Here is a 27,069-nt window from a genome sequence, read left to right on the forward strand (position 1 = left end):
CCAGCTGGGAGTGCTTTACCTTGGGGCTTGTCACATGTGAGCATCAAACACTGGGGTTGTGTCAGAGAGCTTGGGTTGGCCAGGAGCAAAGCTCCGTGGCGGGATAATGGAGGGAGGCCATACAGACAGGGAGCCGAGCCACTGCTGAGTGGTCCCTGCCAGTGGGTCACAGCTTGCATCAGTTACAGCCACAGAGCCCACAGCTGTGCATGATCATCAGGTCTTCAGTTTCTTAAAAATGCAAATGCCTATCAGCAGAGCATCCTCTGCACATGTGTCTACTGCCCCTGCCCTGGGCTTTGTCCTCTCACCTGACCAAAGTATCCCGGAGTCTGTGACCCTAAGTCCGTGCCAAGCCAGAGGCACATGGGCCCGCGCTGCAGGCACTGGGGTGCGGGTGAAGCAAGAAGGGGCCAGGGCCATTCGAGGCGGCGTGTGATGCTCCCTCCTTTGTGGAGGTCCCTGCTGGGGGATGTCCACATGGTGGAAGAATCACCCTCTCTGCCATGACCTCCCTGAAGTCCCTGTCCTCGACACTGTAGGGAATGGTGTGCAGACCCAGCCTCCCTCTCCTCTCAGGTTTCCTCCGGTCACTGCCCGAGCAATCATACTGAAAGACCTGGGGTTTCCTGGATCTTCAGTGACTTTTCACTGCTCTCGAGATTAGCCCTTCCCTCCAGCCCCACACAAGCTCTACCTGTCCAGCCCCTTCTCTGGCCTGGGACACCATGCATTTCCACCCTGACCAATAGCTAATGTGTCCCCAGTTGGTTCCTCTGTCATGTCCTCATTTGCATGCACACTCCTGCTTGACTTGGGGCTCACTGGTGGCCTCCGGAAGCCATTTCAGCCCTCTCTTATACCACGCCTGTTGGGACAGCCACCTTCTTCCCCCTCGGCCCCCCTTTCCAGGTCGTCCTCTACTGGTTCTGGATTACTCTAGAAGGTTCCTGATTATTCTGTCCTGGTTTCATTCAACTGGAAAACGGATTAATCTTCTACTTCATGCTCTGTTGTACAGCAGCCTCAAAGACTTGAAAATAAACCCGGTTTTTGCCATATTTTAGGTTTCTTCATTCGACCATTTTACAAGATGATGTTGGGAAAGCAGATAACTCTGAATGACATGGAATCTGTGGTGAGTAGACACAGACCATCATGGGGCCCTATGGATGAGTGTTGGAGACCATGTTCAAAGTCACAGTGATTGCTGTAGGTGTTGTTCAGTGTGAACAGGGAACAAAAATTAATTAATCTCCCTAATTTTTGTAAGAAGCAAATCACTGTTCAGTTTTCCTGGGGTCATGGTACTTAGGATAGATACACCAAAGTCCAGTTACCCCCATTTACCCGGCACAGGACTTGTGCAAACAAATTACATTTAAGAGGTATCTGGAGACCTCACTGTAGCCTGTCTTCCATCCTGTTAGTGCAGAGTGCCTAGAGATTCCTCCCTGTCCTCTGTTCCTTGACCTCAGAATCATGGCAGTGTAAGGCCAGGACTATAGGAAGAGTATGCAGTTGTGCTAGCTGTGGAGGATGAGTGCCCACTCAGAATGGCAGAGTCAGGGTGAGGGCCTCCTGAGGGTGGTCTGGGTTTTCGCTTTGCACTGAACTCGCTAATCTTGCTGGAACTGGCCATATTAGAGTAGATAGGATTTTCTACAAAAGCCAAAGCTAACTTTGTTTTCATAGTATACTCATGCTTCTGTTTTTCTTTCAATTTACCTCTACCCACTTTCTACCTCTGAAGTGTCCGGGTGTTTGTCCATGTGCCAATACAGGCACGGGGACATCAGGACGCATCTTTTATTCACATGGGGTATTTGAAGCTTTGCCCAAGTTAGAAATTCTACCTTCTTCAGTCTTTTTTTTATTTCTTTCAATTATTTATTTATTTTACTTGTCGATGGACCTTTATTTTATATATTTTTTCATATGTGATGCTGACACTTGAACCCAGTGCCTCTTGCATGCTAGGCTTGTGCTCTACCACTGAGCCACAACACCAGCCCCTTTTTTATTTTTTACATAATGGACCTCCCTCAGTCTTGCTGGTGGGTGTAGTGACTGTCCCCTCTACTCCTTGGTACATGAGCCGTGTCCTTGATGCTGACCAGCACTGAGCAGCTGCTGCTTCTCTCACAGTAGGAAAGGAGAGAAGGCCTTGGCCTCTGCTGCATGCTGTCAGGACTGGGCTGGGGACACAGCCTTAAGTGCCATCTCACTTCTCCTTGTAGTCTTTGCCTTTGCTTATAATCTTGTGTTATTGCTGTATTAAAAAGAAGCAAGGGACATAGAAATTGCTCTTAAAGTCTAATTTTGAACTCTGTGGTGACAGTGTTTTAGATGCAGTGTGCATATTATCTTGGCCTTTTCAGAGCCTGGTTGTCCCCAGCAGTAGAGACCCTGGGCCTGAGCAGAGTGGAGCTGGTGGCCCATGGCGCTCCTACTCATTTCTGAAATCAGAGTTGCCTCCCTTTTTGCTTTAATTAACTTGCAGAGGTCCATGAAAGCACAGGAAGGGATGGAATCTGTAAAACCAGTGTTCAGTTAGAACCATCTCTGTCCTGCCCATTTTCCTCTGTCTTCACTCTTAAAAGCCGGGGAGTGTATTGCTGTGTGCATGTTGAGTTCTGTAGACCTGGACAGTCCAGCTGCTCTGACACCCTCTGCAGTGGGCATCCTCTACCCATTTCACAGAGGACAGGAGTCAACTACAAACCCCTGTTAACCCTCAAAGTTTTGTTCCCCTTTTAAATTAAAGGGGAGGGTGGGTTGGAATGGGGCAGGCACCATCACATTAGTGAACAGTGTAAATTCTTGAGCATGGAGTTATATTAAAAGGACTTGAATGGAGTCAGATGAGTTTGTGTTTTTAATTCTGTACTTTCTGTGTCATTGCTGTAGGATAGTGAATACTACAACTCTTTGAAGTGGATCTTAGAAAATGATCCTACTGAACTGGACCTCATGTTCTGCATCGATGAAGAGAACTTTGGGCAGGTACGTGGAGGAGACACCAGGAGCCCTTTGGCTTTCAAAGAACATTGTCTCTTTCATAGGCTCTATCGCTGCTTTCCTGGACAGTTAAGAAGGGCCACCCAGAGCTCAGGTGTTCATTATCACCTCACTGTGGCAGCACCTGCTTATTGTCCCAGGAAGCCAAGTCCTGGTTACGGCCCCTTCTCTTCCCCACAAAGTTAGACATTCAAGAGGCCTCAGGAGCATGCATCAGCCTCTCTGCTCCAAAGCCAATCCTTGGTCTTAGCATTGAGGTAGTCAGTGATAGTGTGACCGTTTTACTGCAAGGTAAACACATGCTGAGGGCACAGGGTTTTTTCTCTGCTTTGTAGTTCTGTTATCCTGCTGGAATTTGTGGGCTTGGGTTTGTCTTCTGTTGTTCTTGCTGTGCTCCCATGTGGCCATCAGGCTGGATTCATCATAAAAGTCACTTTCAAAGACACAGCTGCCTGCTTGGGGTCTTCATCACCCTCCTGGGGCCTGGAGGGTGTGTTTGTCTGAAACCTGAAAGCGTCAACTTGGGACTTGGTTGTTGTCCAGTAATGATGCTTCCCTGAGATCGGGGCGGAGTATCATCTGCTCCTGACCAAAGCCCAGAGATATTTCCCATCTCTAGGTCCAAAACTGCATGGCCTTGAAATTAATTAGGTCATAGAGCCCATTTTCAGGGTTGCCATATGGAAAAAGAAATAGATTTATTTTTTTATTGCCTCAGAGATTATTGAAAGTGAACTAACCCCACAACACTTTTTGTTTAAGCTGTCCCTATTTAAGAGTCTTAACTGCCCGTTTTCAAGAGCAGCCTCAGCAACTTGGTGAGACCCTGTCTCAAAAAGGGCTGGGGGTATTACACAGTGGTTAAGCACCTCTGGATTCAATCCCCAGTACCCGTCCCCCAAAAGAGAGTAGCACATAGATGATTTTCCTAGATCACTTTTAACAAATGAAGGAAAGGATGGCACCAAAGACAAAATGAGTCTTGTGTGTCACATGCATACGAGTGCCTCTTTGTGTATTCTCAAGAGAAAAACGCATAAACCAGCGGACGCAGAGTAGTTCAGAAAACTGTTAGCCGTGACAGTGGTTGAAGTAAACGAGCTGGGAAACTTTCTTTAGTTGTAGTTGGATGTAACTATTTCTATTTAATAACTGAAAACTAAACAGAGGATGTTGTATTTTTAAGTAGACTTCAGATAGAGATTATGTTTATCGTTATACTTGATGCTAATTGTTCACGATAAACAACCGAACCACCTCCTTTAATGCCATGGGGTCTTTTGACTTTGGGTAGAATCGGGTAGGGAGATGCAGTCAGCACAGACCCAGGAGATGATCAGGTGCTCAGTTTGTCAAATTATTGCCTTCCCCTTTCAGAGAGCTTAACCTGATGAAAAGGGGTTCATGTACCTACTTTCCATTCCGGGCAGGAATTTAGAGTGAATTAAGCTGCCAGGTATTGGTCTCTTTCTTCCTATTCAGTTCACACAGAGCCCTGTTCATGGCACCTCTCAGAGATGCCTCCCATCTGTTCCCTGTCTCTACACCACTAACCCCCAAGTCCAGGCGGCTGTCTTCCCAGAGACTCCTTGCCAGTCTCTCTCTACTTTGGCCTCTCATAATGGTGCAGTGGTCTTTCCAGAGTAAAACCGTCATGCTGTTTCCCTGCCAGAAACCTTCAGGGCTTTCCCAGTGTCCTTGAGGTAAAGCTCCAGGTCTGCCCTTTGTCCCATGAGGCCCTGCGTGATTGGCCTGCTCCTCCCCTCGAGGAGTACCACAGACCTGCTTCTCCCACTTTCTGGGTCAGCCCCACTGGCAGCCTGGAGCCCACTCAGCTGCTTCCTGCCTCAGGACTTGCTCTTGCTCTTCCTTCTGCTGGGAGCGTCTCCTTCCCACTCTCGGAGCAGACATCCCTTCTCTGGAAAGCTAGCTCTTGACCACAGGCCATGTACGTCAGAGGATCTTCGTGTCGTCCTAACGGTGCGCAACACAGTGAACTTGGCATTTCTTTGAGTATGTGTGTGACATCTGTCTCTGCCAGACTTCCTCTTGGTGACGGCAGCTGAGTGCTGCCTCTCTTGCACACTTGCCATTAGCTTGGTGCCTGGCACATGGTAGACACTCACGCGTCAGTTGTTGAAACAAAACTGCAGGCACTAGCAAGACATCTGTCCAGGCCTCTTGCCTCTTTCCACTCTCTGCAGATCTGGTGGCCAGGCACTGCAGAAGACCTAACATGAGAGAGGTCCATTCCTTGCAGATACCAAAAGAAAAGTCATGTTCTCCGTGGAGTGGAGGGAATGCAGTTGCCATGGTGAAACAGACACAGTCAGCCTTCCACTGGGTTCTGAGCTGTTCCATTTCTCATTTCACAATCAGAAGTGTCAGACCATGAAGTCTGGTAGCTGTTAATCCGCGTAACAGAGCTGCAGCTGTTGTCATTGTTGTGCAGGTTGTTTTCTTTCTGGCTGATGAGAATCTGGAGCTACTGATTTCTGGGGCCTATTGTGTTTCCACTGGAGAACTTTCGGTATCTGAGTGGTTGTCAGACACTAAGCAAGAAGACCAACCATGCACCGAAGACTCAGACATGCACACACGCACATGTTATCATGCTTTGTTGTGCACTGGCAAAGCAGATCCATGTGGCGCTTTGGAGAGGCTCTGGGGCATGGGTCTTCAAGGAGCTGTGCAGGAGGCAGGGGGCAGCAATTTCTCCCCAGCCTGTCAAGTGAAGCATGCTCTCTCAACAGGGTGATCGCCCCAACTGCTCCTTGGAGACCGAGGCAGAAGGATTGCAAGTTCAAGGCAAGACCCTGTCTCAAAATAAAATTTTAAAAGGGCTGGGGATGTATGGTGGAGTTCTTGCCTAGCCTAGCAGGGCTCAATCCCCAGCACCACACACACACACACACAGTGGGGGGGATCAGAAAAGGAAGAAAATTGGTCATCTCAGATGCTGCAAGGGCTCACTGCCACCCCAGGGTCTGTAGCACAAGTATGCCTTATATCCACGTATTCGGATGTCAGAGACGTAGGTAAGTCATCCAGGTGTGGCAATTGTGATGAAGTAAAGGTTGAGAACACTGGGTTGGGGGAAGGGAGCGAGTGAAAAGATCAAAATGAGGAATGTGAGGTGGAGGAAGGGGACGGCAGAGCCAGGAAGACCCAGACCAGGAGTCTGGAGTGGTGCTCTTAATATCAGGTCAGTCAAGGGACAGACAGAAGCAGCTAAGGAAATTTGAAGTCAGGCAGGAAGTGACAGAGACCTCAGTACTGTCTGTACGAAGCCTTACTGTCAGCTGGGGGAGCATAGGAAGGGTGAGGTAGGCCAGGGCAGGGGCTGTGGGCTCTGACTGCCCCCGAGGCCGCATCCTGCAGGGCTGTACATACCGCAGGGAGCCAGGTCTAGCACTCAGCACCAGGGGATGGAGTCTTAGAAGCACCCAGACTTCACTCTGCCCAAGTCCAGCAGCTCAATAGGATCCAAACTATATCTCAGCTAAGGGTGTCTACTTCTATGAGGGTCACACGTCATCTCGTTGTTTCCTCTGATGTTTTACATTTTTTTGTGGTGCTGGGGATCAAACTCAGGCTTGCATCTGCTAGGCAAGTACTCTACCATACATCCCCAACCCTATATATATATTTTTTTTTTTTTTTTACACTTTTATTTTGAAACAGACTCACCAAGTTGCCTAGGCTGGCCTCAAACTTGTGATCCTTCTGCCTCCGCCTGCCAGGTAGCTGGGGTTATAGGTGTGTACCATCAGGCTTGGTTCTTCTGGTCTTTATGAGGAAGAGAGAAATTTATGATCAGGCCACTAAACTTAAAGAAAAAAATAGGAGTTTTTCTACAAGCACTTATTGAGCACCTCCTGCATGCCAGACATTGTATTAGTGTCCTTTGTATTATGCTCTTCAGGACTTCAAACCCAAGAGACTGACAACCTGGCCCAGAATGCCAGTGTCAGGGTAGACATGTGTATTTAACAGAGTGGGGAAATACACAAGGTCAACAGGGATTGGCCCCACAGGGGAAGAAATGAAGACCCAGGAAGGGTCGGAAGTCAGCACCACTGATGGTTTGAACTGAGAAGCCTGCACAGGGACCTGGGGGCCTCGCTCCAGGATAGTGCTTTAGGGTGGGGACCAGCAAACCACCCTTCCCAGGCCCACCCATGAATACCCTTCACCAGCAGAATCAGCTCTTAAATGGGCACCACAGACTATTGCCTATGGCCACGTTATTTAGCATCAATAGTCTTGGTTTTCTTTTTCTTTCACAATTTTATTGGTTTGATCAAAAAATGTTTCTTTGTAAAAATAGTCTGTATAGTAAAAATCTAAAATTTATATAAATCATCTATCTCCACTATCTCGAGAAAAATCATGGCTGAAATTTTTATTTGTATCTTCTAAAATTATTTTTAGAAAGTTCTGTTTCAGTTTGTTTTTATGGAAGTGAAATTGTACTTTGCCCGTAGTGTTCAACCTAGTGTATCACAGATAACTTTCCATGTTAGTAAATATTAATCTATGTCATGTTAAGGGCTACACTTTCCATTTTTTAGATGTACCATATATTTTTAACCATGATCTGTTGGTAGGCATTTCAGGGCAGCTCAGCTCTCCCGAGACAGACTCTTCCCCAGCTCTGGAACAGTCATTCCGACTCAACTATGGCTCTCGGCAGCAGAGATGTACCCCCATGTCTGTGGCTGACCCTCTCATTCAGTAGCACCCTGGAATTCACAACTCCAGGGGCCCCCTGGGGGCCCCTATAAGCAGAGCTAGAGAAGGGTGAGTCCTGGAAGGAGTGTTAGTCTAGGGATTGTGGGTGTTATTTACGCTCCCTGCCTAGACTGTTCCAGAGCTGGGGAAGAGTCTGTCGGGAGAGCTGAGCTGCCCTGAAAGCCTGCCCTGTATCAAGGCTTGGATTATTAACCTGTCAGTGGTGTGGGTCAGGTAGAAAACCTCCATTCCTGGAGGGAACAGCAGGCAACCTTAGAGGAGGACTAAATGGAGGAAAAAGAAAAATCAATGACACTAAAAACGACTACAGAAGGTATAAATGAACACTGTCCACAGATCTTAAAAAAAAAAAAAAACAACTGGAAATGTTCTCCAGGAAATATGCCTACACCATTGTCCAGGTGAGAAATGGCGTCCTCCACAGGGTAGGAGCTGGAGGGCAGCAGCAGGAAAGGGAGGTGGAGCCATTGGAAGGGTTTGAGGAAAATGAACAGAGTTAGAATCTGTATCAGGCCAAAAGTTGAATTCATTATAGAAAACGGAATTCAGTCATGTGGTGGAAAAGTGAGATCCCTTCCCAGAGGAAGAGGGAAAAGGAAAAAAAATACAATGATGGATGCGATTGACGATGCCACCCCAGTGTGAACGGGAGTGAAAATTGAGACAGAAAAGACTGGGAGACAAGACTGGCTGTGCAGGGCAGGGTGGGAAGACGGCTGGAGCAACTCTGCTGGGCAAAGATCCATGCACACACTGGAGTCCTGTCCCTCTTATGGCTAGAACTCAGATACCTGCTATGGAAAGCTTCCCGCAGGCTTGATTGACTCTGTTATACAGCTGGGTGGGTGGAGAAGGAGACTCCAAGGGATCCCCCGGAAATATCCATGTGGCTGTCTTTTAGCAGGGGAGTTGGTGGGGATAAGTTTTTTTTTCTACCTTCTTTGTTTGAAAATTCCTCCAATGAGAATCAACATTTTATTTTTAAATGAAAGGCGTCTCCCTCTCTTGTGCTAGGTCTTGCATCACATGTACTGACATGAAGCCAGGGCTGGGTCAACACCAAACAGAAAAGGGATGGCTTAATGTCAACAGCTTTGTTCCTTCATCCAGGATTGCTCTGAGGGAGAGCACCGTGGGGCAGAGAGCAAGAAGTGTCCTAGTGCAAATAACTGTCTGCAGCCTGGCTTTTCAAGCTGCTTTCTTCCCTGTGTTCTTATTTTAAAGTCCCTGTCTTTTGCCTCTTTGCAATAAATTCCATGCATCCTTTTTTTATGACTCTAAAATCTAATTTCTAGAAACAAACAGAATGCATTAGAATTTGGATCTCTCTGGTTTTGATGCATGCACTCTGTCCTTTTTTCTGTTCAACATAATTAATTTCTCAATGAATAGCAGATGAACAATGTTGCTCTTCTGCATTGTTGCTAATGTATGAAGGATAATTAAAACCATAAAATAATTTGCCATTAATGATAACGTCTTTAAGTGTGTAACGTCTTAGCAGTTTCAAAGCCTCATTAGACATTCTCATACACACAGAGCCCATTTTCTGGGAAATATTTTTGAATAATTTTTTTCTTTTATAGCAAAATATTACTTAATACACAAAATAACTTCATTATGGTAATTGTTGTTCTTTCTTTGATTACAGACATACCAAGTGGATTTGAAACCCAATGGGTCCGAGATAATGGTAACAAATGAAAACAAAAGGGAATATATTGAGTACGTATACACATATTTACAAATATTTCTGGTAATAAATTGAAGAACATAGTTGGTTGACATCCTCCGCCAAAGCAGCTCATGTGTGTTCAGTTGGTCTTTAGTCACTTTGCACAATGTGAGCTCCTTTTGACCTGGGCTGGTTGAATGTGGGATGTTGAATATGGAATGGAGATTTTTGTCTTGTGACTTCAGTGAGCTCTGCTATCAGGGGGAGAGCAGGGAGAAAGGGTGTAATTGTTGAGTGATAGGACGAATTTTTTTTTTTTTTTTTGAGTATATGGGTATCATCTAAAACTTAGAATTGCAACAGTGAAACCCAGTGGCAGGAACTAATTAGGTAAAATAAGCAACTACCAGAGATAAGATATTTTCTCTCTCTCCTGATTTCTTTTTCAAAATGAAAACTTGGAGAAATAATTAGAATGGATTAGGAAGAATTTCACATGCATAAGCATAATGAAATGCTTCTAATATTTGTAATATTCTTAACCTAGTCTCTCTGGTTTGGTAGAATAATGTTAAATTCTCTTGGAAGTCCAGCTCTTAAGCAGTCCTAGGTCATTTGTACGAGGCAGAAGGTCTTTTGGTTGGGTATGTTACATTGTCATTTTGGGTATCACTGTGTGGTTCAAACACACCTTGCTGGGCTCTTCCGAGGATCTTCAGGCTGCCAGCTGCAGGGATGAGGTCAGTGCGGCAGCATTTGGTTCTGGGGCCCTAGCCTCCACCATCTGTGGGTCACAGCAGTGGCCTGAGTTTATTTTGTGTACAGCACTCCCGTGTTTCAACAAGCTAGTGCCCTCCATTCTTCTCACCTGAAGTTAATCAAGGGGCTTGCATTGAAACCATGGTCTGAGGGTCTCAGCATCTTTAACTATGATCTGCAAAGAAAACCTGTGCTTCCTGATTAGGAAGAAATAGTGTTTCAGTCTCTACTAGGAAACCCGGAGAATAGAACCATCCCACAACAGGCTTCTCTACTCTCAAGTTGAAACCTTGTTGTGCATAATAAACTAGATGCGACAGCTCTTCCGTGTCCCCATTAATTGGCATACTTGTTCTGATCTTAGACAGTTTTAGCAGGTAACACCATTGTCTTCCTTGGGAAAGTACAGATGGTGAATCGTTTTTTAAAAATGCTCCAGCCCAGGACACTAAGACCTGAAGTTTGAGGAGTCTGACGTGTGTGAAATGTGTGGTGCGTCACTCTTTGCAGATAATTATCCTGGGGTTCAAATGTGGTGAGAGCCAGGGTTCGGCCAGGGTTTCAGCTAGCTTCACTGGGAAAAAAAAAAAAAAAGTACGATCGAAATCTGTAACTGCTCCCTGGCCCTGCACTCTGGTACCGGAAGGTGGTGTTGGGCTGACGACTGACTGCAGCCCAGTTTTATAAGCAGTGACTGAGCACTGGGATATGCAGGCTGCTCCTCAGGGGCCATTGCTGTGGTGCTACCAGCCCTGTGTGAGGACGAAATGTCTTTAATGAAATCCAGAGTGGATTTGCTTTGTGATCAGTTCTGCCCAGAACACTGTCACAGGGAAAATGGTTTTAATAAATTTCAGTTACTTTGAGAGTCTGCCAGTTCCTCCTCCAAATTTTGGTATTAGAGGATTGTTGCACATGATAATGTAGTCCCTCTACAAAAGCACATCTATATTTATGCACGTGGGTGTGTGGATATGTGTGTATGGTACACACATAGCTATGTGTTTGTCCCTCATGATCTTTTCTCCCTTCTTCACATATCGGTGACATTTGATTTGATCAAGTAAGGTGGGGTGGGCGTGGGGGTCGGTTATGCTTTGGAAATTCTCAGTGGGATTTTATATTCCTCATGGGTATCTCAGTGCTTCTTGAACAGATTCCTGAATCAACAGTGGATGCACAATAGCAGACCCCTTTTGCCCCCTGTTACAAGGGTTTCTGTCCCTTTCCCTGCCTAAGGAGCAGCAGTCCCCATTGTAAAACAGCAGTGAACCCTGGCCATGAGGGAGGTGGCTGAGCATGTGCCCTTTTCTTCTGCAGCTTAGTCATCCAGTGGAGATTTGTGAACAGGGTCCAGAAGCAAATGAACGCCTTCTTGGAGGTGAGTGCTCCTCAAGTCCTGGTTGAGGGAGGTTGGTGAGTCTCCTGCAGGTGTGCTGGAGCTGACCATGCACTGAGTCACTGGGAGGGTGGGGACACCCCAAGGAAGGCCACCCTGCCCACCTCACACCTTGACCAGTCTCCAGGATGAGGGTATTCAGTAGTGTGCCACCATTTTTTTTTTTAAGTGTTCTCTTGCTTTGCTTCTGATTTTCTAATTTGTCTTAACTGTGCTTCAAGAAGACTTTTTACACTCTTGAGCTAGAGCCATTATCTAGAAGTGTCAGGCGGCACCCACGAGGAGTCTACCTACTACTGTGATGCCATGGTCTAAGTAGTTTGAGGACTTGGGCTGAACACGCGCAGGGCGGTTTCCCATCAAGCCATTCCTTCCTGGGACATTGTGTTCCCCTTCGGTGGCTGTGCCCTTCTTTATGCCTGTCTTGAAATTCCTCGGGGATGCCCTCCTGTTCAGGGACACGGATGGCACATTTTTGTCAGTGGGGTCTTATCTAGTACCTGTGCCCACTTCCACCCTGGGAAGGAAGGAAGCAGGCACCTCCTAGATCCAGGTGCTCAATGCTGCGGTTGTCACCAGGCCCCTTCTGAAGATCCTCTAGCAGAGGCCGAGGGGTTCTTCTCTGTAAGAGGTGTTCCATATTGACCAAAAGTGAAATCCTTTTTTAAATCTGATGAGTGTTAGTTGTTTAAAAGACAATGGAAGAGGGCTGAGGTTGTGGCTCAGTGGCAGAGCACTTGCCTCACATGTGGGTTCAATCCTCAGCACCACATGAAAATAAACAAAATATTGTATCCATGTAAAACTAAAAAATATTTTTTTAATAAAAAGACAATACAAGAAAGCTCCAACCGCACATCATTTCCAGGAACAGATGTGGCTCTCTTGGTGGCAGAGCTCTTCAGCCAACCCTAGCCCAGAACCTGCTAGGAGTAAGGAAGTCCTCACGGAGCAGAACACAAAAATTCAGGTCTCAAGGGACATAAAATGTGAGGACAGTCTTGAGGGGCACATTTCAGACTTTATTTAGATAAGAAACCCCAGGACACAGATTCCCGGGCCCCACCATGGTCTACCCTTTGGGAGCCCAACTTCCTCCCAGCACAGAGAGGCTGGTGTTGCCTCACGCCACTGCTCAGTGAGAGCCTGGTCTGCTGTCCCCGATTCTTCAGTGCCCGGCACACCCCCACCTCTCCCCTCTTGAGCTTCGTCTCTATGCCTTCATGTTATTTTTAAATGTGTCTCTTGAATGTCTGTGGCTTGTACTCTCTGGCTCACAATGGCTATGTCATAAATGGCTTTTGGAATTCACCTGCCTGCAATGTCCCATGCTGTCATAGGGTTTTAAATATTAACTACCTGAACCTTCTAGACTCTGTGACTTGGGGAAAAAAATTGTGTTGTGACTCTGCAGTTTTTATGGAAACTCTGGTTAACTAGATACCGTCACTGATGTAAGAATCATCAATAAGGAATGAGTTTTTCTAAGCAACCAAAAAGGGCTTATGTTTTCTGTAAAATCTGTCTTTTTCGAGGGAAAAAAAGGTGTTTAGGGTGATTTTCTTTTCTTTTTTTCCTTTCAGGGATTCACAGAATTGCTTCCAATTGATTTGATTAAAATTTTTGATGAAAATGAGCTGGAGGTTTGTATTACAAACATTTTATGTAAAATAATTTTTAAATAGTATCTCTCATTACAAATGATATTTTAATATTCTCTAATCTGTCATGACCTACTGAGGAAGTTGAGATAAATTCTATTTTGCGCTTCATTATCTGATGTGGGACTAATGGATAGAAGAAGTCATTAACCATAGCGCCCATGCCCATGAGCAGGCAGTTGTGGAACGTCCCCACTGAGCTGGGTTTGGTTCGTGGCACCAGGAGAGAAAAACTGGTTTATAGCAGCACCCTCTTTCAAGGCCAGGCTGGCCCGGCATCCCGCCTGCCTCCCCATCTCCACCATGGTAATAAATGGGGAACTTGAGCACAGACTGGGCTGTGAGCATCTCCTGGAGATTGTAGAACAGAGATCTCCTTGAACTTGACATAATTTATGTGGACTAAGGAAAAACAGCAATGGTATTTTGATGAGTGTCCCTCTTAGCTTCTTGCTGTTGGTGTAGGTGAAAGAGGGCAACTTGAAAACCCGAGGAATATCTTGCCCTTTGTTGAGAAAAACAGGAGGAGGGAAGGCGGTTGTGTCTGTTGCCAAGCTGGTGATGGCACTCGGCCGTTGTCCAGGACATATCAATGGAGTGGCTTTCTGTACTTTTACCTTAAAAGTGAAGACCTCAGGATTAATGGAGTCATAGAAACCATGCACTGTGAGCCTGGAATTGTGCAGGTGGAGTCTCTGAGGCAGGGAGAAGTGAGTCACCTCACAGGTGGACCCAGCAAGGTGTGAGCCCAGTCAGGCCTAGGAACTCAGTTTTCAGGCTTTGGGTGTAGTTCTCTCTGTTTTATTCTAGTCCCTCTGCAGGAAGAATCGTATTCATTAATCTATGATAAACCTTTACTGGAGATACACGATAGGCAAAGCAAATCTTAGACTGCCTGCCTCATTACATGTCTGTGCTCCATGGGCCTCTGGGTGAGGCCGATTGACCTCACCTGATTTAATCAACCTGAGGAAGATGAGTTCTTGCTGTCATCCGTACTAATTTGGGGGTGGGTAAGGAAAGTTTCACATATTCAGATGAATAACCTCTCAAGGAGACAGCCCCGTAATATGCCTATGCTAACAGGGTGTGAAAATCCACCATCCTTGTGCTTAAGTTTGGGGGAGGAGGAAGGTGACTGATGTGTCCTTAATTCCTGTGTGAAATGCCATGGCCTTGTGTGAGGGTTAGAATCAAATCACCCTCATTATCTGTGCTGTCTCTGTGACCCAGTGTGGCAGGGAAAGTTTGGAACACGAATCTGCATTCATTGGTTTTCATGAGTCACTAACATACTCACTTTCCACAGCGACAAAAGGGTAATTTCCTAGTGTATGATGTGTTCAGCTTTCATGTCCTGTCTCCCTTACATCTGGTCAATTTCCTTAACAGTTGCTCATGTGCGGCCTGGGTGACGTCGATGTGAACGACTGGAGACAGCATTCTATTTACAAGAATGGCTACTGCCCAAACCACCCTGTCATTCAGTGGTTCTGGAAGGTAAGTCCAGTGCGCCCAGGCCCTGCTCCGCCGAGTTGGGGCAGAGGGCTCAACAGCGGGCTCTCTCAAATGGCTTGACTTTAGGACTGATGCTGGATGTAGGGTCTGCTTGGACTAGGACCATTAGGAAGGGAAGAGCCCTGTCTAGAATTTCTGTCATGCACAGCATGAGATTTGAATCCTCATGAAAGGCCACTGCCCTTCCTTGACCACCTGTTAAAGCAACTTTTTTTTTAGGAATCCATTGAGTAAGAAAAGGAGTTCAGTGGTCTCCAGAGTACTGTGAAACTAGGCCTCAGAAGTGGAAATCCGAATGAGCTTTCTCAGGGTATAAACTCACTGTCAGGGCTGACTTGTCCAAGATGCCATTTTTCTGTGAAGAAACCGTTTTCTCAGTTTTTTTTTTTTTTTTTAAACTAGTTCCAATTTGGACCTTTATATCTCTCAACCAAAAATGCAAATGAAAATTGATTTACTATCTTAGGGCCAACGCTTGCATCCTGTTCGGCTCAGGAGGGAAGTGAAATAGAAATGGGTTTGTTCAGAGAGATGGAAAGTAACTTTAAAAAAAAAAAAACTACCCCACCCCCAACCAAAAAAAGACTTGATTAAATTTAAAGAGATTATCTAACATTTTAATTTCTAAAGTTTAAAAAATTAGAAATTATTTGTCATTAATATTATTTCTATCAGTAATTATTTCTATTATTAATTATAAATTATTTTTATTTTTTAAGTGCCGGCAGAAGTATGGGGAGAAGCTAAAACAATCTTCAAATCCTTGATTAAGTCTCAGTCACCTATGACTTTGTTTTTTTATTTTTTATTTTTTAGTTATACATGGATATAGTATCTTTATTTTGTTTATTTTTATATGGTGCTGAGGATCGAACCTAGTGCCTCACATGTGCAAGGCAAGCGCTCTGCCACTGAGCCACCACCCCAGTCCTCATATGTTTTTTTAATAGCAGTTCAAGCAGCATCCAGATATGTAACATCACACAGATGGCTTTAGAGGCCTATTTTTGCCTTTGTTTTTCCTTCTTTTCATAAAATGTTGTCTTTGGGGAATTTGCAGTCTGCAATCCTGTCTCCTCACCTGGGTTCCCCTTGTGACGACCATTCTGGAACACTATATATTTATAATTGGCCTTGAGGGAGCTGGCAAGCCTCAAACTCAGAAACCTGAGCTGGATGCCATCAAAGAGTTTGCTTTTTATATCATTTATTTTGGCCTCTTGGCAGAAGAAGAAAGACCTGGTGATCAGTCACTAAGATTAGAGAGGCTGGAATTGTGGTAGCCATTTAAAAAAAATAAAATAAAAATACTGACTCTGTTTTCAGGGTCAACTGTCTAGGTCTTCTTCCATGGCAATATAAATAAGATTAAATTTGCCTGCCCGCATTCCAGCAGCATGTGCTGCATGTCACATGGGGACATGATGGCCTTCTGCCTCTGTTCATAGGCTGTGCTTCTGATGGATGCAGAGAAGCGGATCCGGTTACTGCAGTTTGTCACAGGGACATCCCGAGTACCCATGAATGGATTTGCCGAACTTTATGGTGAGCACCATGCCCAGATCCACTTCTCCTGTGGGGTTCTAGCCCCGTGTCTCCTGTGGGCCAGGGACACTCTGCCCCCCGAGGCCTCTGCCAAGGCTAGGAAGCCCTGTCAGGTCTGCATGCTCACATGCTCATATGGGTTTCATAGGGTCCTGCGTAGACAGACAGGTGCTTCTACCTCAGGAAAGGCACAGTTTGTGAAGAGAACCATAGTTTTGTATTTTCCTTTTTTCTTTTTTTTCTAGTTTAGTTTTTTTAGTATATCTTTAAAAACAAGGTTTCCCCTACCCACCCATGTGGTTCCAGAATCACCAGGTGATCCTCTCAAGGACGCCTCCCCTCCAGGGGGCGAAATTCCTCAGTGCTCACTTGAAAGAAATCACTCTTCCTACTGCATGTTGAAGCTCACATTCATTCATTTCCCCAAAAGCAGCTATAGATTTACCTGCTGGGCCCAGTGCAGGTGTTGCTATGCTGCTTGCACCTGGGGCAGTTCCATCTGGCAGGTGCAGCCGAGTCTGTGCCATGAGCTCGTGCCACTCCCAATGCTCCCAGCATTTAGTACTGTGCCCCTGCAAAAGGTGGTCTCACAGGAGTCACCCCAAGCCCTGCCCAGCAGTGGCCACTGTCCTCCCGTCTTCCCTCTTCTCTGAGTGTCCCTGCGGCTCTGTCCTGCTGCCACAGGCCCTGCTGACATGTCTTGTTCTTTCCTGTCCAGGTTCCAATGGTCCTCAGCTGTTTACAATAGAGCAATGGGGCAGTCCTGAAAAGCTGCCCAGAGCTCACACATGGTAAGTGACCCAATGCTGGAGTGTCAGCCCACAGTGTGCTGCACACTCGGCTGCGTGACGCCAGCCTAGAGGAAGAGTGCTGCACTTCCTACCCATAAAGAGCTCAGGGTGAAATGACAGTGTCGTGATGAGAACATAAACTGCAGTAAACGCCGACAGAACTGGAAGGCATGGTCTGATTCCTCCCAGAGTGTTTGCACATAAAGGGCCAAGGCCTCCATTCCTCAGGACCCCCTCCAGACCCCACCTCCCTGACTCTTCTAGGGAGCAGAGATTTCACTTTTCATCATTTAGGTGTGTGGCAGCTGTGAGCCTCTCAACAGGGCTGGGTTTTGCTTCTACCTTAAACAGGTCATTTGGAACTTAGGTTAAAATTTCCTATAGAAGCCTTGATTTCAAAAGTGTAGGTCAGTAGCCCATGACCCCCCAGAATTTACTGAGATCATGGATGAAAGAGTGTTAAGAGGTGGCCCATGGCCCAGGGTGGCAAGGAGTGGCACCCCACACCCTTAGGAGGCCCTGTCAGGCTGCAGGTAGGAAGGAGGCCTCTGTTGTTTCCTTGGAAGAGTTGCACAGCACCCACACAGACTTGGCCCAGTGGGTTTGTGAAACCACATACAGAGACCTCTTGCTAATCCGAGCTCATGTCCCTGTGTTGGTTTTTCTGCTTAGGCTTTTCAATCTTGCTCCTTAGAAAGCAGGGGTGTGGGCCTCCTGGAAGTAGTGAGCAGCATGGCCTGCCACTGTCACAAGCAGCAGGGCTTCCAGTCTGCAGTGACCACACTGGGCTTAACATGAGCCACAGACGCTCCACAGATACATGTGTCTTCCCTTCCCTATTGCCAGATAAATCTCACCAGCCTTGTAAAGCATGTCTCCTGGTTCAGGTAAAGTCTTCCTCCACGTACTTACAGGAAGCTGCTGCTTTAAAGGGAAGGGCCTGATAGAGGAGAGTCATAAAAGTGAACTTGTAAAACATTGGCTGTGGAAAGGTATTTTCCTTCTGTATAGAAAAGAATGGTTTTTCCATTTATACCAGTCATATGACTCTGAATGGAGTGAGTGTGGTCACTGCCTGTCAGGCCTTTTTGAAGCAAGCCAAGTCCAGCCTAAAAGTGGTGAATATCCAGAACAGTCATTGTCTTGGTTCTCGGCCTTTGTTCTAGGGAAACATGTTTTGATAGTCTAGAGTTTTTATTCCGAACAGTATCAGAGTCCAGGGTAGCATTCTGGGTTCCGACAGCCTCGGTTTGGAAGGCAGCCCTACAGAGCCAAGCCCCAGGAACCAGCTGTATCCATGCAGAACTCCCAGTCTCAAGCACCAGTAAGGGTGAATATTATAAATTAGTAAATTACTGGGAAGAAACATCATCCATGGGTCAGGCAATTTTCCTCTTGATGACAACCTTATGATACACTGTGATCATTCCCCAGGGTGTTAGGACACTTGCTCAGGAATACACAGTCCACAGATTCCCAAATCACAGGATTTGAACTCGGGTCAGCTACAAATAGCCAGTTCCCTTCACTGCACCATGTCCACTTCTGTGGTTACAGCCCTTGTCCTGTTCAGTCCCTGCCCCTCTGTGACCCTGTGGTCAGGTACCTGACTGTTGAACTTCTTTTCAATTTTGGAGCCACGATTCAACCCGCTGACCTTAGCTGTGCAGTGGAACCACAAAGAAGGTGTTAAAAACACCGATGCCAAGCTCCTGCTTGCAGAGAATAGGACCTGGTTGGTGTGGCATGTGGCCTAGGCAGTGGGACTTTAAGGAAAAAATATTTTCAAAGATTCGTTTTTAAAGGTAGACTTAGGAAGGGCAAAGGTTACCTAGGAGGAAGAGAGCCCAACTGCCTCTTCCCAAAGCTGATTTTTCTGGTCTCTGTGTCATGAAAGTAAAGCCAGCTGGCCCTCACCAGACTGACCGAGGACGAGGGGCTGGCTCCAGGTAGGACTGCGGTACTCTGTCTGAATGGCTTTCCTCTGGCCAGGCCCTGTTGGTGGGAACAGGAACTCTATGGCCACTTCTTAGCAATGGTTCCACTGTGACATTCCCCATGGAGATGTTTCATTTCTTCCATGTTCCATGAGAACATAAAATGCACAGACTGCAAACTGAAAAATCTGATTTAGCAGAGTGAGCAGAGCTGACAGAGCTGGCCCTCTGAAGGGTCCTCGGATGCCCCTCTCAGGTGTCTGACATTCGTGGGGCTTCAGTTCATTGTTCTGTGAGAGTCGCTCCTCAGAAGTTTAAAATGACTCTTTAAGAGGAATCACAGACCCCCCTGCTGTATCCATGATCTCATTGGCCCACACACCCTAGCCCGCTACAGCCTGCTGAGGACAGGGACTGACTCTTGTCATCTAGTTGCCTCGTGGCAGACCAAGCCAGGTCCTTCAACAGTAACTGGCACCTGGTACCTTCCAGGCACTGTCCCAGACACCAGAACTGACTGACCCTCATAATTGTCACAATTCAAAGACTTGGGTCATGGTGACCCATTCTTACAGAGAAGAAAGCTGACCTCAGCTCTTAATACTCCTCTCTTCACCTCCTCTCTCCATTATGTTAGTATTTCTTGAACTCAAATCCCATATAGGCCTCTTTTAAAAGGAAAAAATCTTCACAGATCCTTGAGAGTGGGTCTTCAGACTCTATGGGAATTGCAGACCCTGGACCATGAGCCTCCCATGTGAAAGAGCCACATTCTGTGGAAAGCACTTTCTAGTGCCTTTCTGAGAAGTGCCATTTAGGAAGCACAGAGTTGCACTCTCGATGTTTACCGGCCGCTATGAAGTCTGAGTGGGGCTCGTTAAACATGTTAGGGTTAGTGGGGCCCAGCATGGAGAGGCATTTGTTTCTGCTGATGATGATCAGTGGTCAGCTTTTAAAACATGCAGAGCGGCTCTGTTCATACTTGGAGTCAGGTCAGCACGGGGTGGGGTCAGCTTTAAGCACAAATGGTGTGGCACTCACAGTAGAGGCAGCCATGCGTGGGTCAAGGGGTGGGCTTCAGAGCCAGCCTGCAGCAGGTTACCTCGCCTCCGCCTCAAGTTCCTCCTCTGTAAAGCCAGGGGAGAAGCATTACCTTCCTTAACAGGGCGGGTGCCAGGGCTCAGTGCAGGAGGACAGGCACAGCACCGAAACAGGCCCACTCCACGAATGTTAGCCCTCCTCGAAAGATCATGAGCCGCTGCCAGGGTGTGTGGCCATGTCAGGACAGGTGGCCACATTCAGGGCATTCACATCGGCAGTCCCGACAGACACTGATTCAGCAGACATTCAGTAAATATTGAATGAATAACAACATGGATCACCATCATCTACTGAGTGAACCGTGACACTGGCACACTTGCTGCCCTCCAGGCCCACCTGACATGTGTTCAGATCTGACCCTCCCAACACCCAATGAGCAATTTCCCCTTTTCACAGATGAGCAGACAGATCCCAAGAAGTAAGGTGATTTGCCAGAGGTCACATGGCTAGCAAGTGGTCGAGCCAGAATTTGAACTCAGTTCTATAAACAAGTAGACGGTATGCCTGCAGGGGCCATCCACATGTCTGAAGACTTTATTCTCACCAGGGTGGTTTGCAGCGCCCCCAACTGAAGCCGCCTGATGTGTAAGGGCTGTCCTAAAGGGTACAGCTCTTTTCTCCAAACCTCTGGCTAGTCTGCCTTTGGTTAGCAAAGATAACCTGTCATTGGTGTTCTGGAGCCCAAGTAGCCTGGCCTCTGCTTTGGGGTTCACAGCTTTCCTAGGAGTAGGACCCACAGCACCTTGGCTGTGCCTCACTGCTTCAGGACACATCTGCAGATTGGAGGTCACTCTGCCCACCTTGAAGGCTTGTGATGAAAGTCAAGGAGTCCATACAGAGACCTGCACTTGGCTCAGGCCTAGTGGAGAATAAGTGATAGCATTGGAAATGGGCATAGCCTCGCTGCATCAGCAGCCCTGGAGCATGCATTAATGCTCCTTCTAGCAGAGGTTTCATGGACTATTAGAAAAGGGTTTTTCTCCTCGGTAATTATATAGCTTGCTTGGTTTGGGCAGTTTCATAGCTAGAATTTATTTATTTTGTACTCAGAATTGGGGCTAAAACCTTTTCATTCCCTTGTGCAAACACCAATTGCCCCGTTAGCCAAATCTAGGAAGTGCTGTTGGAACTAAAGGGTGATAATGGTGGCCTTCTACCTACACTGTTTGTTCATTTTGCAGCTTTAATCGCCTTGACTTACCTCCATATGAAACCTTTGAAGATTTACGAGAGAAGCTTCTCATGGCCGTGGAAAACGCACAGGGATTTGAAGGGGTGGATTAAGGCCTTCTGACTCGGGGCTGTCCATCAAGCAAGTTCCCCTTGCACTTTTGCATTTGCCTAACAGACTTTTGCAGAGCAGGGGGCAGAGACCACTGCACGTGCTGTCTGAGCCCGGCCTCCACCCGGGCCCTGCCCGAGTTCAGATGCGGGAACCCAGTCCCAGCTCGAGTTCCCACCTCTTCTACCACAAATCCTCAACTGGTTGATGTGTACACTAATTACATTTCAGGAGGACTTGTTCTATTTATGTTGTGCCTCTGCAGGCAAAGCCCTTAATAAATATTTTGCATACTTTCTAATGACAATGAATGGAATTAATCACTCCACAGGTATAGTATTACAACTCATGTTTACTTTTTAAAATGATTTAGACCGATTTTCAGATTTTATTTCATTACAATTAAAGATGTCTCATGTACTTAGAAAGTGAGCATATTTTTTTTGTATTTGAATTTCATACCAAGCTTAATGTTAATGACATTTTTATTTTTGAAGTACTTTGACACCCCTCCACCCTCTACTTTATTAGAACTGGAAGGCTCACTTTTGTCCAAAAGCCTTCCACAGACAAGTACTTTTGAAAGAATTTCAAATAAAGCATTAGGCATAATGATAATTTTTCCATACTCAGAATGAAAATAAACTGGATATTACTTTCTTTTGTACAAATTTAGGTAATAGCTACAGGCTGAGAGAATTGTAACATAGCATGACATTTGTGTTAACTTGAAAGGAATCACACCATTATTCCTTAGAAGTAATTGTGTGTGCTATAACACATTTGAGGCAGGGTTGGACTATCATTTCTCATTGGAGAAATTACTTAACCCTTCCTTGCTGTACAGTCATCATTTTATTATATTTTCCCCTTTGCTGTCTGTCATAGAGACATTTTGAATGAAACTTGGCATTGCTTGATTCGAAACTGCGGAAGCCAGATCCGTTCTGTCTCCTCCGGGTGTGCATTTGCCAACGGCGGCAAAGTAACCGGTTCCTGCTCTAACTGCGCCACTTCTGAAGGCACTTTATGTACTACGCGGAGGTCATATCTGGTTCCATTTTTGTTTTTTAACATACACATTAAGTGTGACGATGATTTCTTCTCCCTGCGCACATCTTTCCTGTGCGATGTCTATCAGTTGTGAATCTGGCTGCTGGTGTATAGAAACCCGGATGAAAAGCTGAGCCTACAGACCTGTCCTCTCCAATTGTTTTGTGACTTCTACTCGACTACAAGGATTTATTTAATATACACTTAATGGAACCGAGTTCTGTTCCCTATGACCTGGTGCATGCTTCAGTACCGTGTCCCGCCCAAGTCGTGTCTGTTGTACACTAGATTAACAGACTCAGTTTGCTCCACTGAGGTCAAGCTGCTAAACTGGGGGTGGCGGAGGATTGAGGGTGTGTGCACAGTTTGCTGCTTTTCCACTTTTAAGTCTCGTTGCAGAATTCTGTCATGTTTAGAGACTATGTCTGAGACAGCGTGGGAGTGCAGTTGTCCTACCATCCCTTTTAACTTGTGTTGTGGTTGTTGGGGAGCACTGGAGGTTTGATTTCTTGGCAGGCATATTTAAGACAAAAAATTGTGATTTTGAAGTCTCTGTAATAGAAGAAAGAGCTCTGGTGTAAGAATTTGCTCATATGCAAATTATGCAGCTCCGAATGGCACGTGAGATGCCCTGGGCGGCTGTGGCTGTGAAGAAGCACCGAGGCCTCAAGTTACAGAAGGTGGATTGCTGTGGAGCTCAGTGCTGGCTCCTGTTCATAGTGGCTTAAAATACCTAGGAGTGACCAGAAAACTTACATGCTAAGTAATTATAAAAAATGATGTTGCTCATTTTTTTTTTTTTTGCCTTTTGGTGGGAAATTTTCCCATAAAACCAACATGACAAATGTCTCAGTGGTAAAGGTCCCTTTTTTGTTGCCCTCCTAGTCCAAAGTTATAGTAATCTTTAAAAAAAAAAAAAATCATGCCATTTGAGTTGAGCAGAGTCCTTGGATGAATTTTGAGAATGATCAGGTCATTATAGGAGGAGAAATCTAATTTCTACTGTGAAAACTGGGATTCTTCAGTCATTTCATAAACTGTGTGCATTTCATGAATATTTTGATTTTTTGAAAACAAACTAGCCCAGGTATTGAAAATAAGAAAATAGAAACTATTCTCATCATTTTTAAGCCAGGAACAGGAGAATTATTGAAATATGCCCCTGAGAATATTTGAACGATGGTAATTGTGAATGGCACATTAGTTTATCTACCCCTTGATACTCCTCCAATTTTTAACAATTAAACATTGCTGGATTTGGGGTTTGGTTAAATGAGAATGCAGTCACTAGTCCTCAGCTGTTTGTGAAGTTTTTCTCTGCCTAAAGGCCCCGAATCTCTCCTAGATCTTGCTGTCTGCTGTTGCCTGCTCCAGGCAGCAGTGGAGAATGCACTGCAGGAAGAGCAGGTTTTTGAGTCATTCTCTGACCTCCCTGCTCCAACAACTGTCCTGGGGGAGGAGGTTGGTGCTGCCTGTCCTCCTTGTCCCACCAGCCACACTGCTCTGCACTTCGCGGACTCTGTTGCCCATTTGCTCCCAGGCCACAGTGACCACCATAACCCCTTTCCTCTGGCTCCCTGCAGAAGGTGGTTGTCGGGGCTGAGAAGTGAGTGCTAGAGTTCGGGAAGGCTCTGAGTGTCACTTGGCTGCCTGTGGATCCTGGGTGTTACTGTTCCTGCCCCTGGTTGGCCTTTGGATGAATTTGGGAAGTCCACAAACAGCGTTAGCTTTGGAGAGTGTTGCTTCTCCACTCACTGCCCCTGGAACAGGCGACAGGAGGCATTTTTCTCAATGTGTCTGACCTCAGTGCACTTTCCTTGTTTTTCTGAAACATGGACTGTCCTTTACTTTTCTGCAGCCAGTCCTCTAACAGATCACCAGGAAGGGACAAACTTAAGTTTTGTTTCCAAAGCCCTTTAGAACAGTCCCTAAATTCAGATGGTGGATGAGAGAAAGCAACTTGACATGAATTATTCTTCCCGTGTGAGGACCCGGTGTCAGAGTCTAAAAAATGATGTGCAAAATATTTGAACCACTTTCTACATCTCTCAATGTGGTGTAGGCAATTCATATGCCTGTTCTTTGACCTTGCAGGATCCCAGTTGACTCTCAGAAGCCAGGGTCACGTGCAGCAACTTTCTAATTGTTCTAACAGTGAGGAGTTGTTTATCATTGACTCTTGTATATTCCTGATTGTTGTGTATCTCATCTCTGAAATGTTGAAGTCTGCAAAGAGAGCTTGGGTTCATCAGCTCTCCAGTAGCTTCCCATTGTACTAGCTGTCTGCTTCCTGTCCTCTCCCTTCCTCACCCAGACTAAGCACCCCTGTGCTGCCCTGTGCAGAGGGGAGATGCTGCCTGGAGTCATTTTCTGATGTGCCAGTAGGGGTGCTGCTGTGCAGGGTGACTGCCTGCCCTGCTCCCCACTGACCCCCCAGATCTTGTACTACCTCTGTCTCCTTCAGGCATTGGGATACCTAAGTCACGTCAAAACTGCCAATTTCAGGACTGAGATGTGTTCAAAAACTTAAAGAATCCACTTAGTACTTTAGCTTTTAAAACTGGGAAGAAAATGTGATATACTTTGGACCACTTTTTTTTTTTAATTTATATAAGCCTTAATGAATGGTGTATATACACTTGCGTACGCACACTCCACCCCAGAGTGTTTTCAGTGTGTGAGAAAATGCTGTAGCTTTAGTATGTGAGCCTTTGTAATGATTCCTAAGAAAAGGGGTAGCTTTCTGTTGGTACAGAATTTTCCAGGAAAACCACTCCTTTGACATCTCTCCTGTATTAAAGATGTTGCCCTCAAAGCAATGCATGTTTGAAGCGCATGTCTCTTTGCTGGTTTTATGTTTGTAAGGAATAATGACATCACTTCGTGTACTGCATTCTCGACCTGGCACCAGTGCATCGAAAGCCTTTCTCAGGAACATAACCTGCATCGACAGAAGCCTGTGTTCCCGTTTAAGCCAGTCTACCCCTCGTATCTGGACTGATTTCACCTAGTTTGTCATGGTTTCCTTCATGTTAATTTTGTGTGACTTTGTTCTTACTACTCTGTATGTAACATACCTGTATACCTACATATGCTGTCCAAATATATGTGTATATATTTGTATAGCATTTTTACACCTCTACAAGTAATCCGGTTTCAAAAGGGAGAGCTCAGTCCCTTCTGCAGTTTTCTCCAAGCTGTGTGCTGAGAATTCTGATGCTCAGAGCCGAGAGAACCCTAGGAAAAAGATGTTAATTCGCTGTCATTTATTAATTCAGGATCTGTTATCAAATGAAACCTGAAAAAAAAAACTGACTTTAAGGTGAAAAGTGTTTCAAGCATTCCAAATGAATTCTCAATGTTTCATAACTTTTTATTATAAACCCACCTCCTAAAATGAAGCCAAGTACTATTTGGTCAAACAAAACCAACTACCTTGATTTTTTTTTTTTTTTTTTTTTAAGGACAACTTATGGATAATGCTCATTTTCACAATCAGAATAGCTTTAAAATACGGTTGAATTTGATACAGGAAAAGTTTTGTTCAAGAACAAGTCCTTTTTGCTTTTCTTGAGCGCTAAAGAGAAACCGTCGCTTGTTTTCCTGACAGCAAAAGAGTAATGTGGCAAAATGAAGTCATTGTAAAAAGTGATGCGACTTGTCGAATATTTAATAAAGAATTATGGAAGCTGGAGCATTTTCTACAGCAAATATTATGGGTTTTCTGGTTTCAAGTTTCTTAGTGCATGCGTCATCGTGATTGTGTCAGAGGGGTTTAAACGCCTGCAGGCTTGTGGTATGTTCACTTCCTTAATCTCCACTTAAAGTTCCACGCCTTTATAAATAGTCTGCCCAGAACACACTGCTTCAGCATAATATGAGGATGCCCAATTGTTCTCATCTGCCATTTCATCTTTTTAAACTGGCGCATTTTATATAACAGCATATAACCCATATATGAATCTGTTCCTGGAAAGCCAGGTTTCCCCTCTAGTTATCCAAGTGACCCTCTGCTCATTAAAAAGGTTGTAGGACCCAATGATGAAGCTACCCTCTGCTCATTAAAAAGGTTGTAGGACCCAATGACGAAGCTACGGTTGTGCTCAGGAAGTTGCGATAGCCATACCTGTGTCAGTTCCCTTGTAAAACTCTCTGGCATGTTTCCATACACCGTGTCATTCTGCTCAAATAATCTTTGTTTTGGGGAAATTTTTCCTCTTTTTGTTAGTACTGAGCCTCATCTGTGTCCTTTGGCCATTCCCTTGGGGACTTCCTGCTGTGATTCTGGGCAGGATGTGATGGAGTGAGCCCTTGATTTCTTGTCTTTTTCCTTTAGCAGAGGAGCTTGCTGGAAAGCCGTCAACAGCACCCAGAGCTCCTGCCTCCCCACCTGGGCTTACACAGACACACCTATGAGGTGTGTGGGGCCAGAACCACTCTGAACTCTTCTGTGTTAAAGCAAAATATAAAGAGTAAAATGAGGGCTTGTGGCTCAGTGGTGGAACACTTGCCTGGCATGTGTGAGGCCCTGGGTCCAAGTCTCAGCACCACCTCTAAATAAATGAAGGCCTA

The 27,069-nt window shown here is 45.7% G+C and overlaps 1 protein-coding gene across 12 annotated transcripts in view; it reads left to right on the forward strand.

Annotated features, from left to right (window-relative positions):
• The window catches only part of Nedd4l (NEDD4 like E3 ubiquitin protein ligase), a 316,988-nt gene extending 290,775 nt beyond the window's left edge, over positions 1–26,213 (forward strand). For all 12 annotated transcript variants that reach the window (XM_046419505.2, XM_046419506.2, XM_046419507.2 and 9 more), the window contains 9 exons: positions 1,068–1,138; positions 2,911–3,006; positions 9,428–9,501; positions 11,531–11,591; positions 13,193–13,252; positions 14,663–14,770; positions 16,237–16,333; positions 17,052–17,124; positions 21,344–26,213. In XM_046419505.2, coding sequence (XP_046275461.1) covers positions 1,068–1,138; positions 2,911–3,006; positions 9,428–9,501; positions 11,531–11,591; positions 13,193–13,252; positions 14,663–14,770; positions 16,237–16,333; positions 17,052–17,124; positions 21,344–21,446 — 743 coding nt within the window. In that variant the 3' untranslated portion in view covers positions 21,447–26,213. The remainder of the gene's footprint in view (positions 1–1,067; positions 1,139–2,910; positions 3,007–9,427; positions 9,502–11,530; positions 11,592–13,192; positions 13,253–14,662; positions 14,771–16,236; positions 16,334–17,051; positions 17,125–21,343) is intronic.
• Positions 26,214–27,069: the final 856 nt, after the last annotated feature.

This window comes from Marmota monax, unplaced genomic scaffold (assembly GCF_021218885.2).
Source record: "Marmota monax isolate L192 unplaced genomic scaffold, Marmota_monax_Labrador192_F-V1.1 WCK01_AAM20220418_F8-fsc00088, whole genome shotgun sequence".
Classification (NCBI taxonomy): domain Eukaryota; kingdom Metazoa; phylum Chordata; class Mammalia; order Rodentia; family Sciuridae; genus Marmota; species Marmota monax.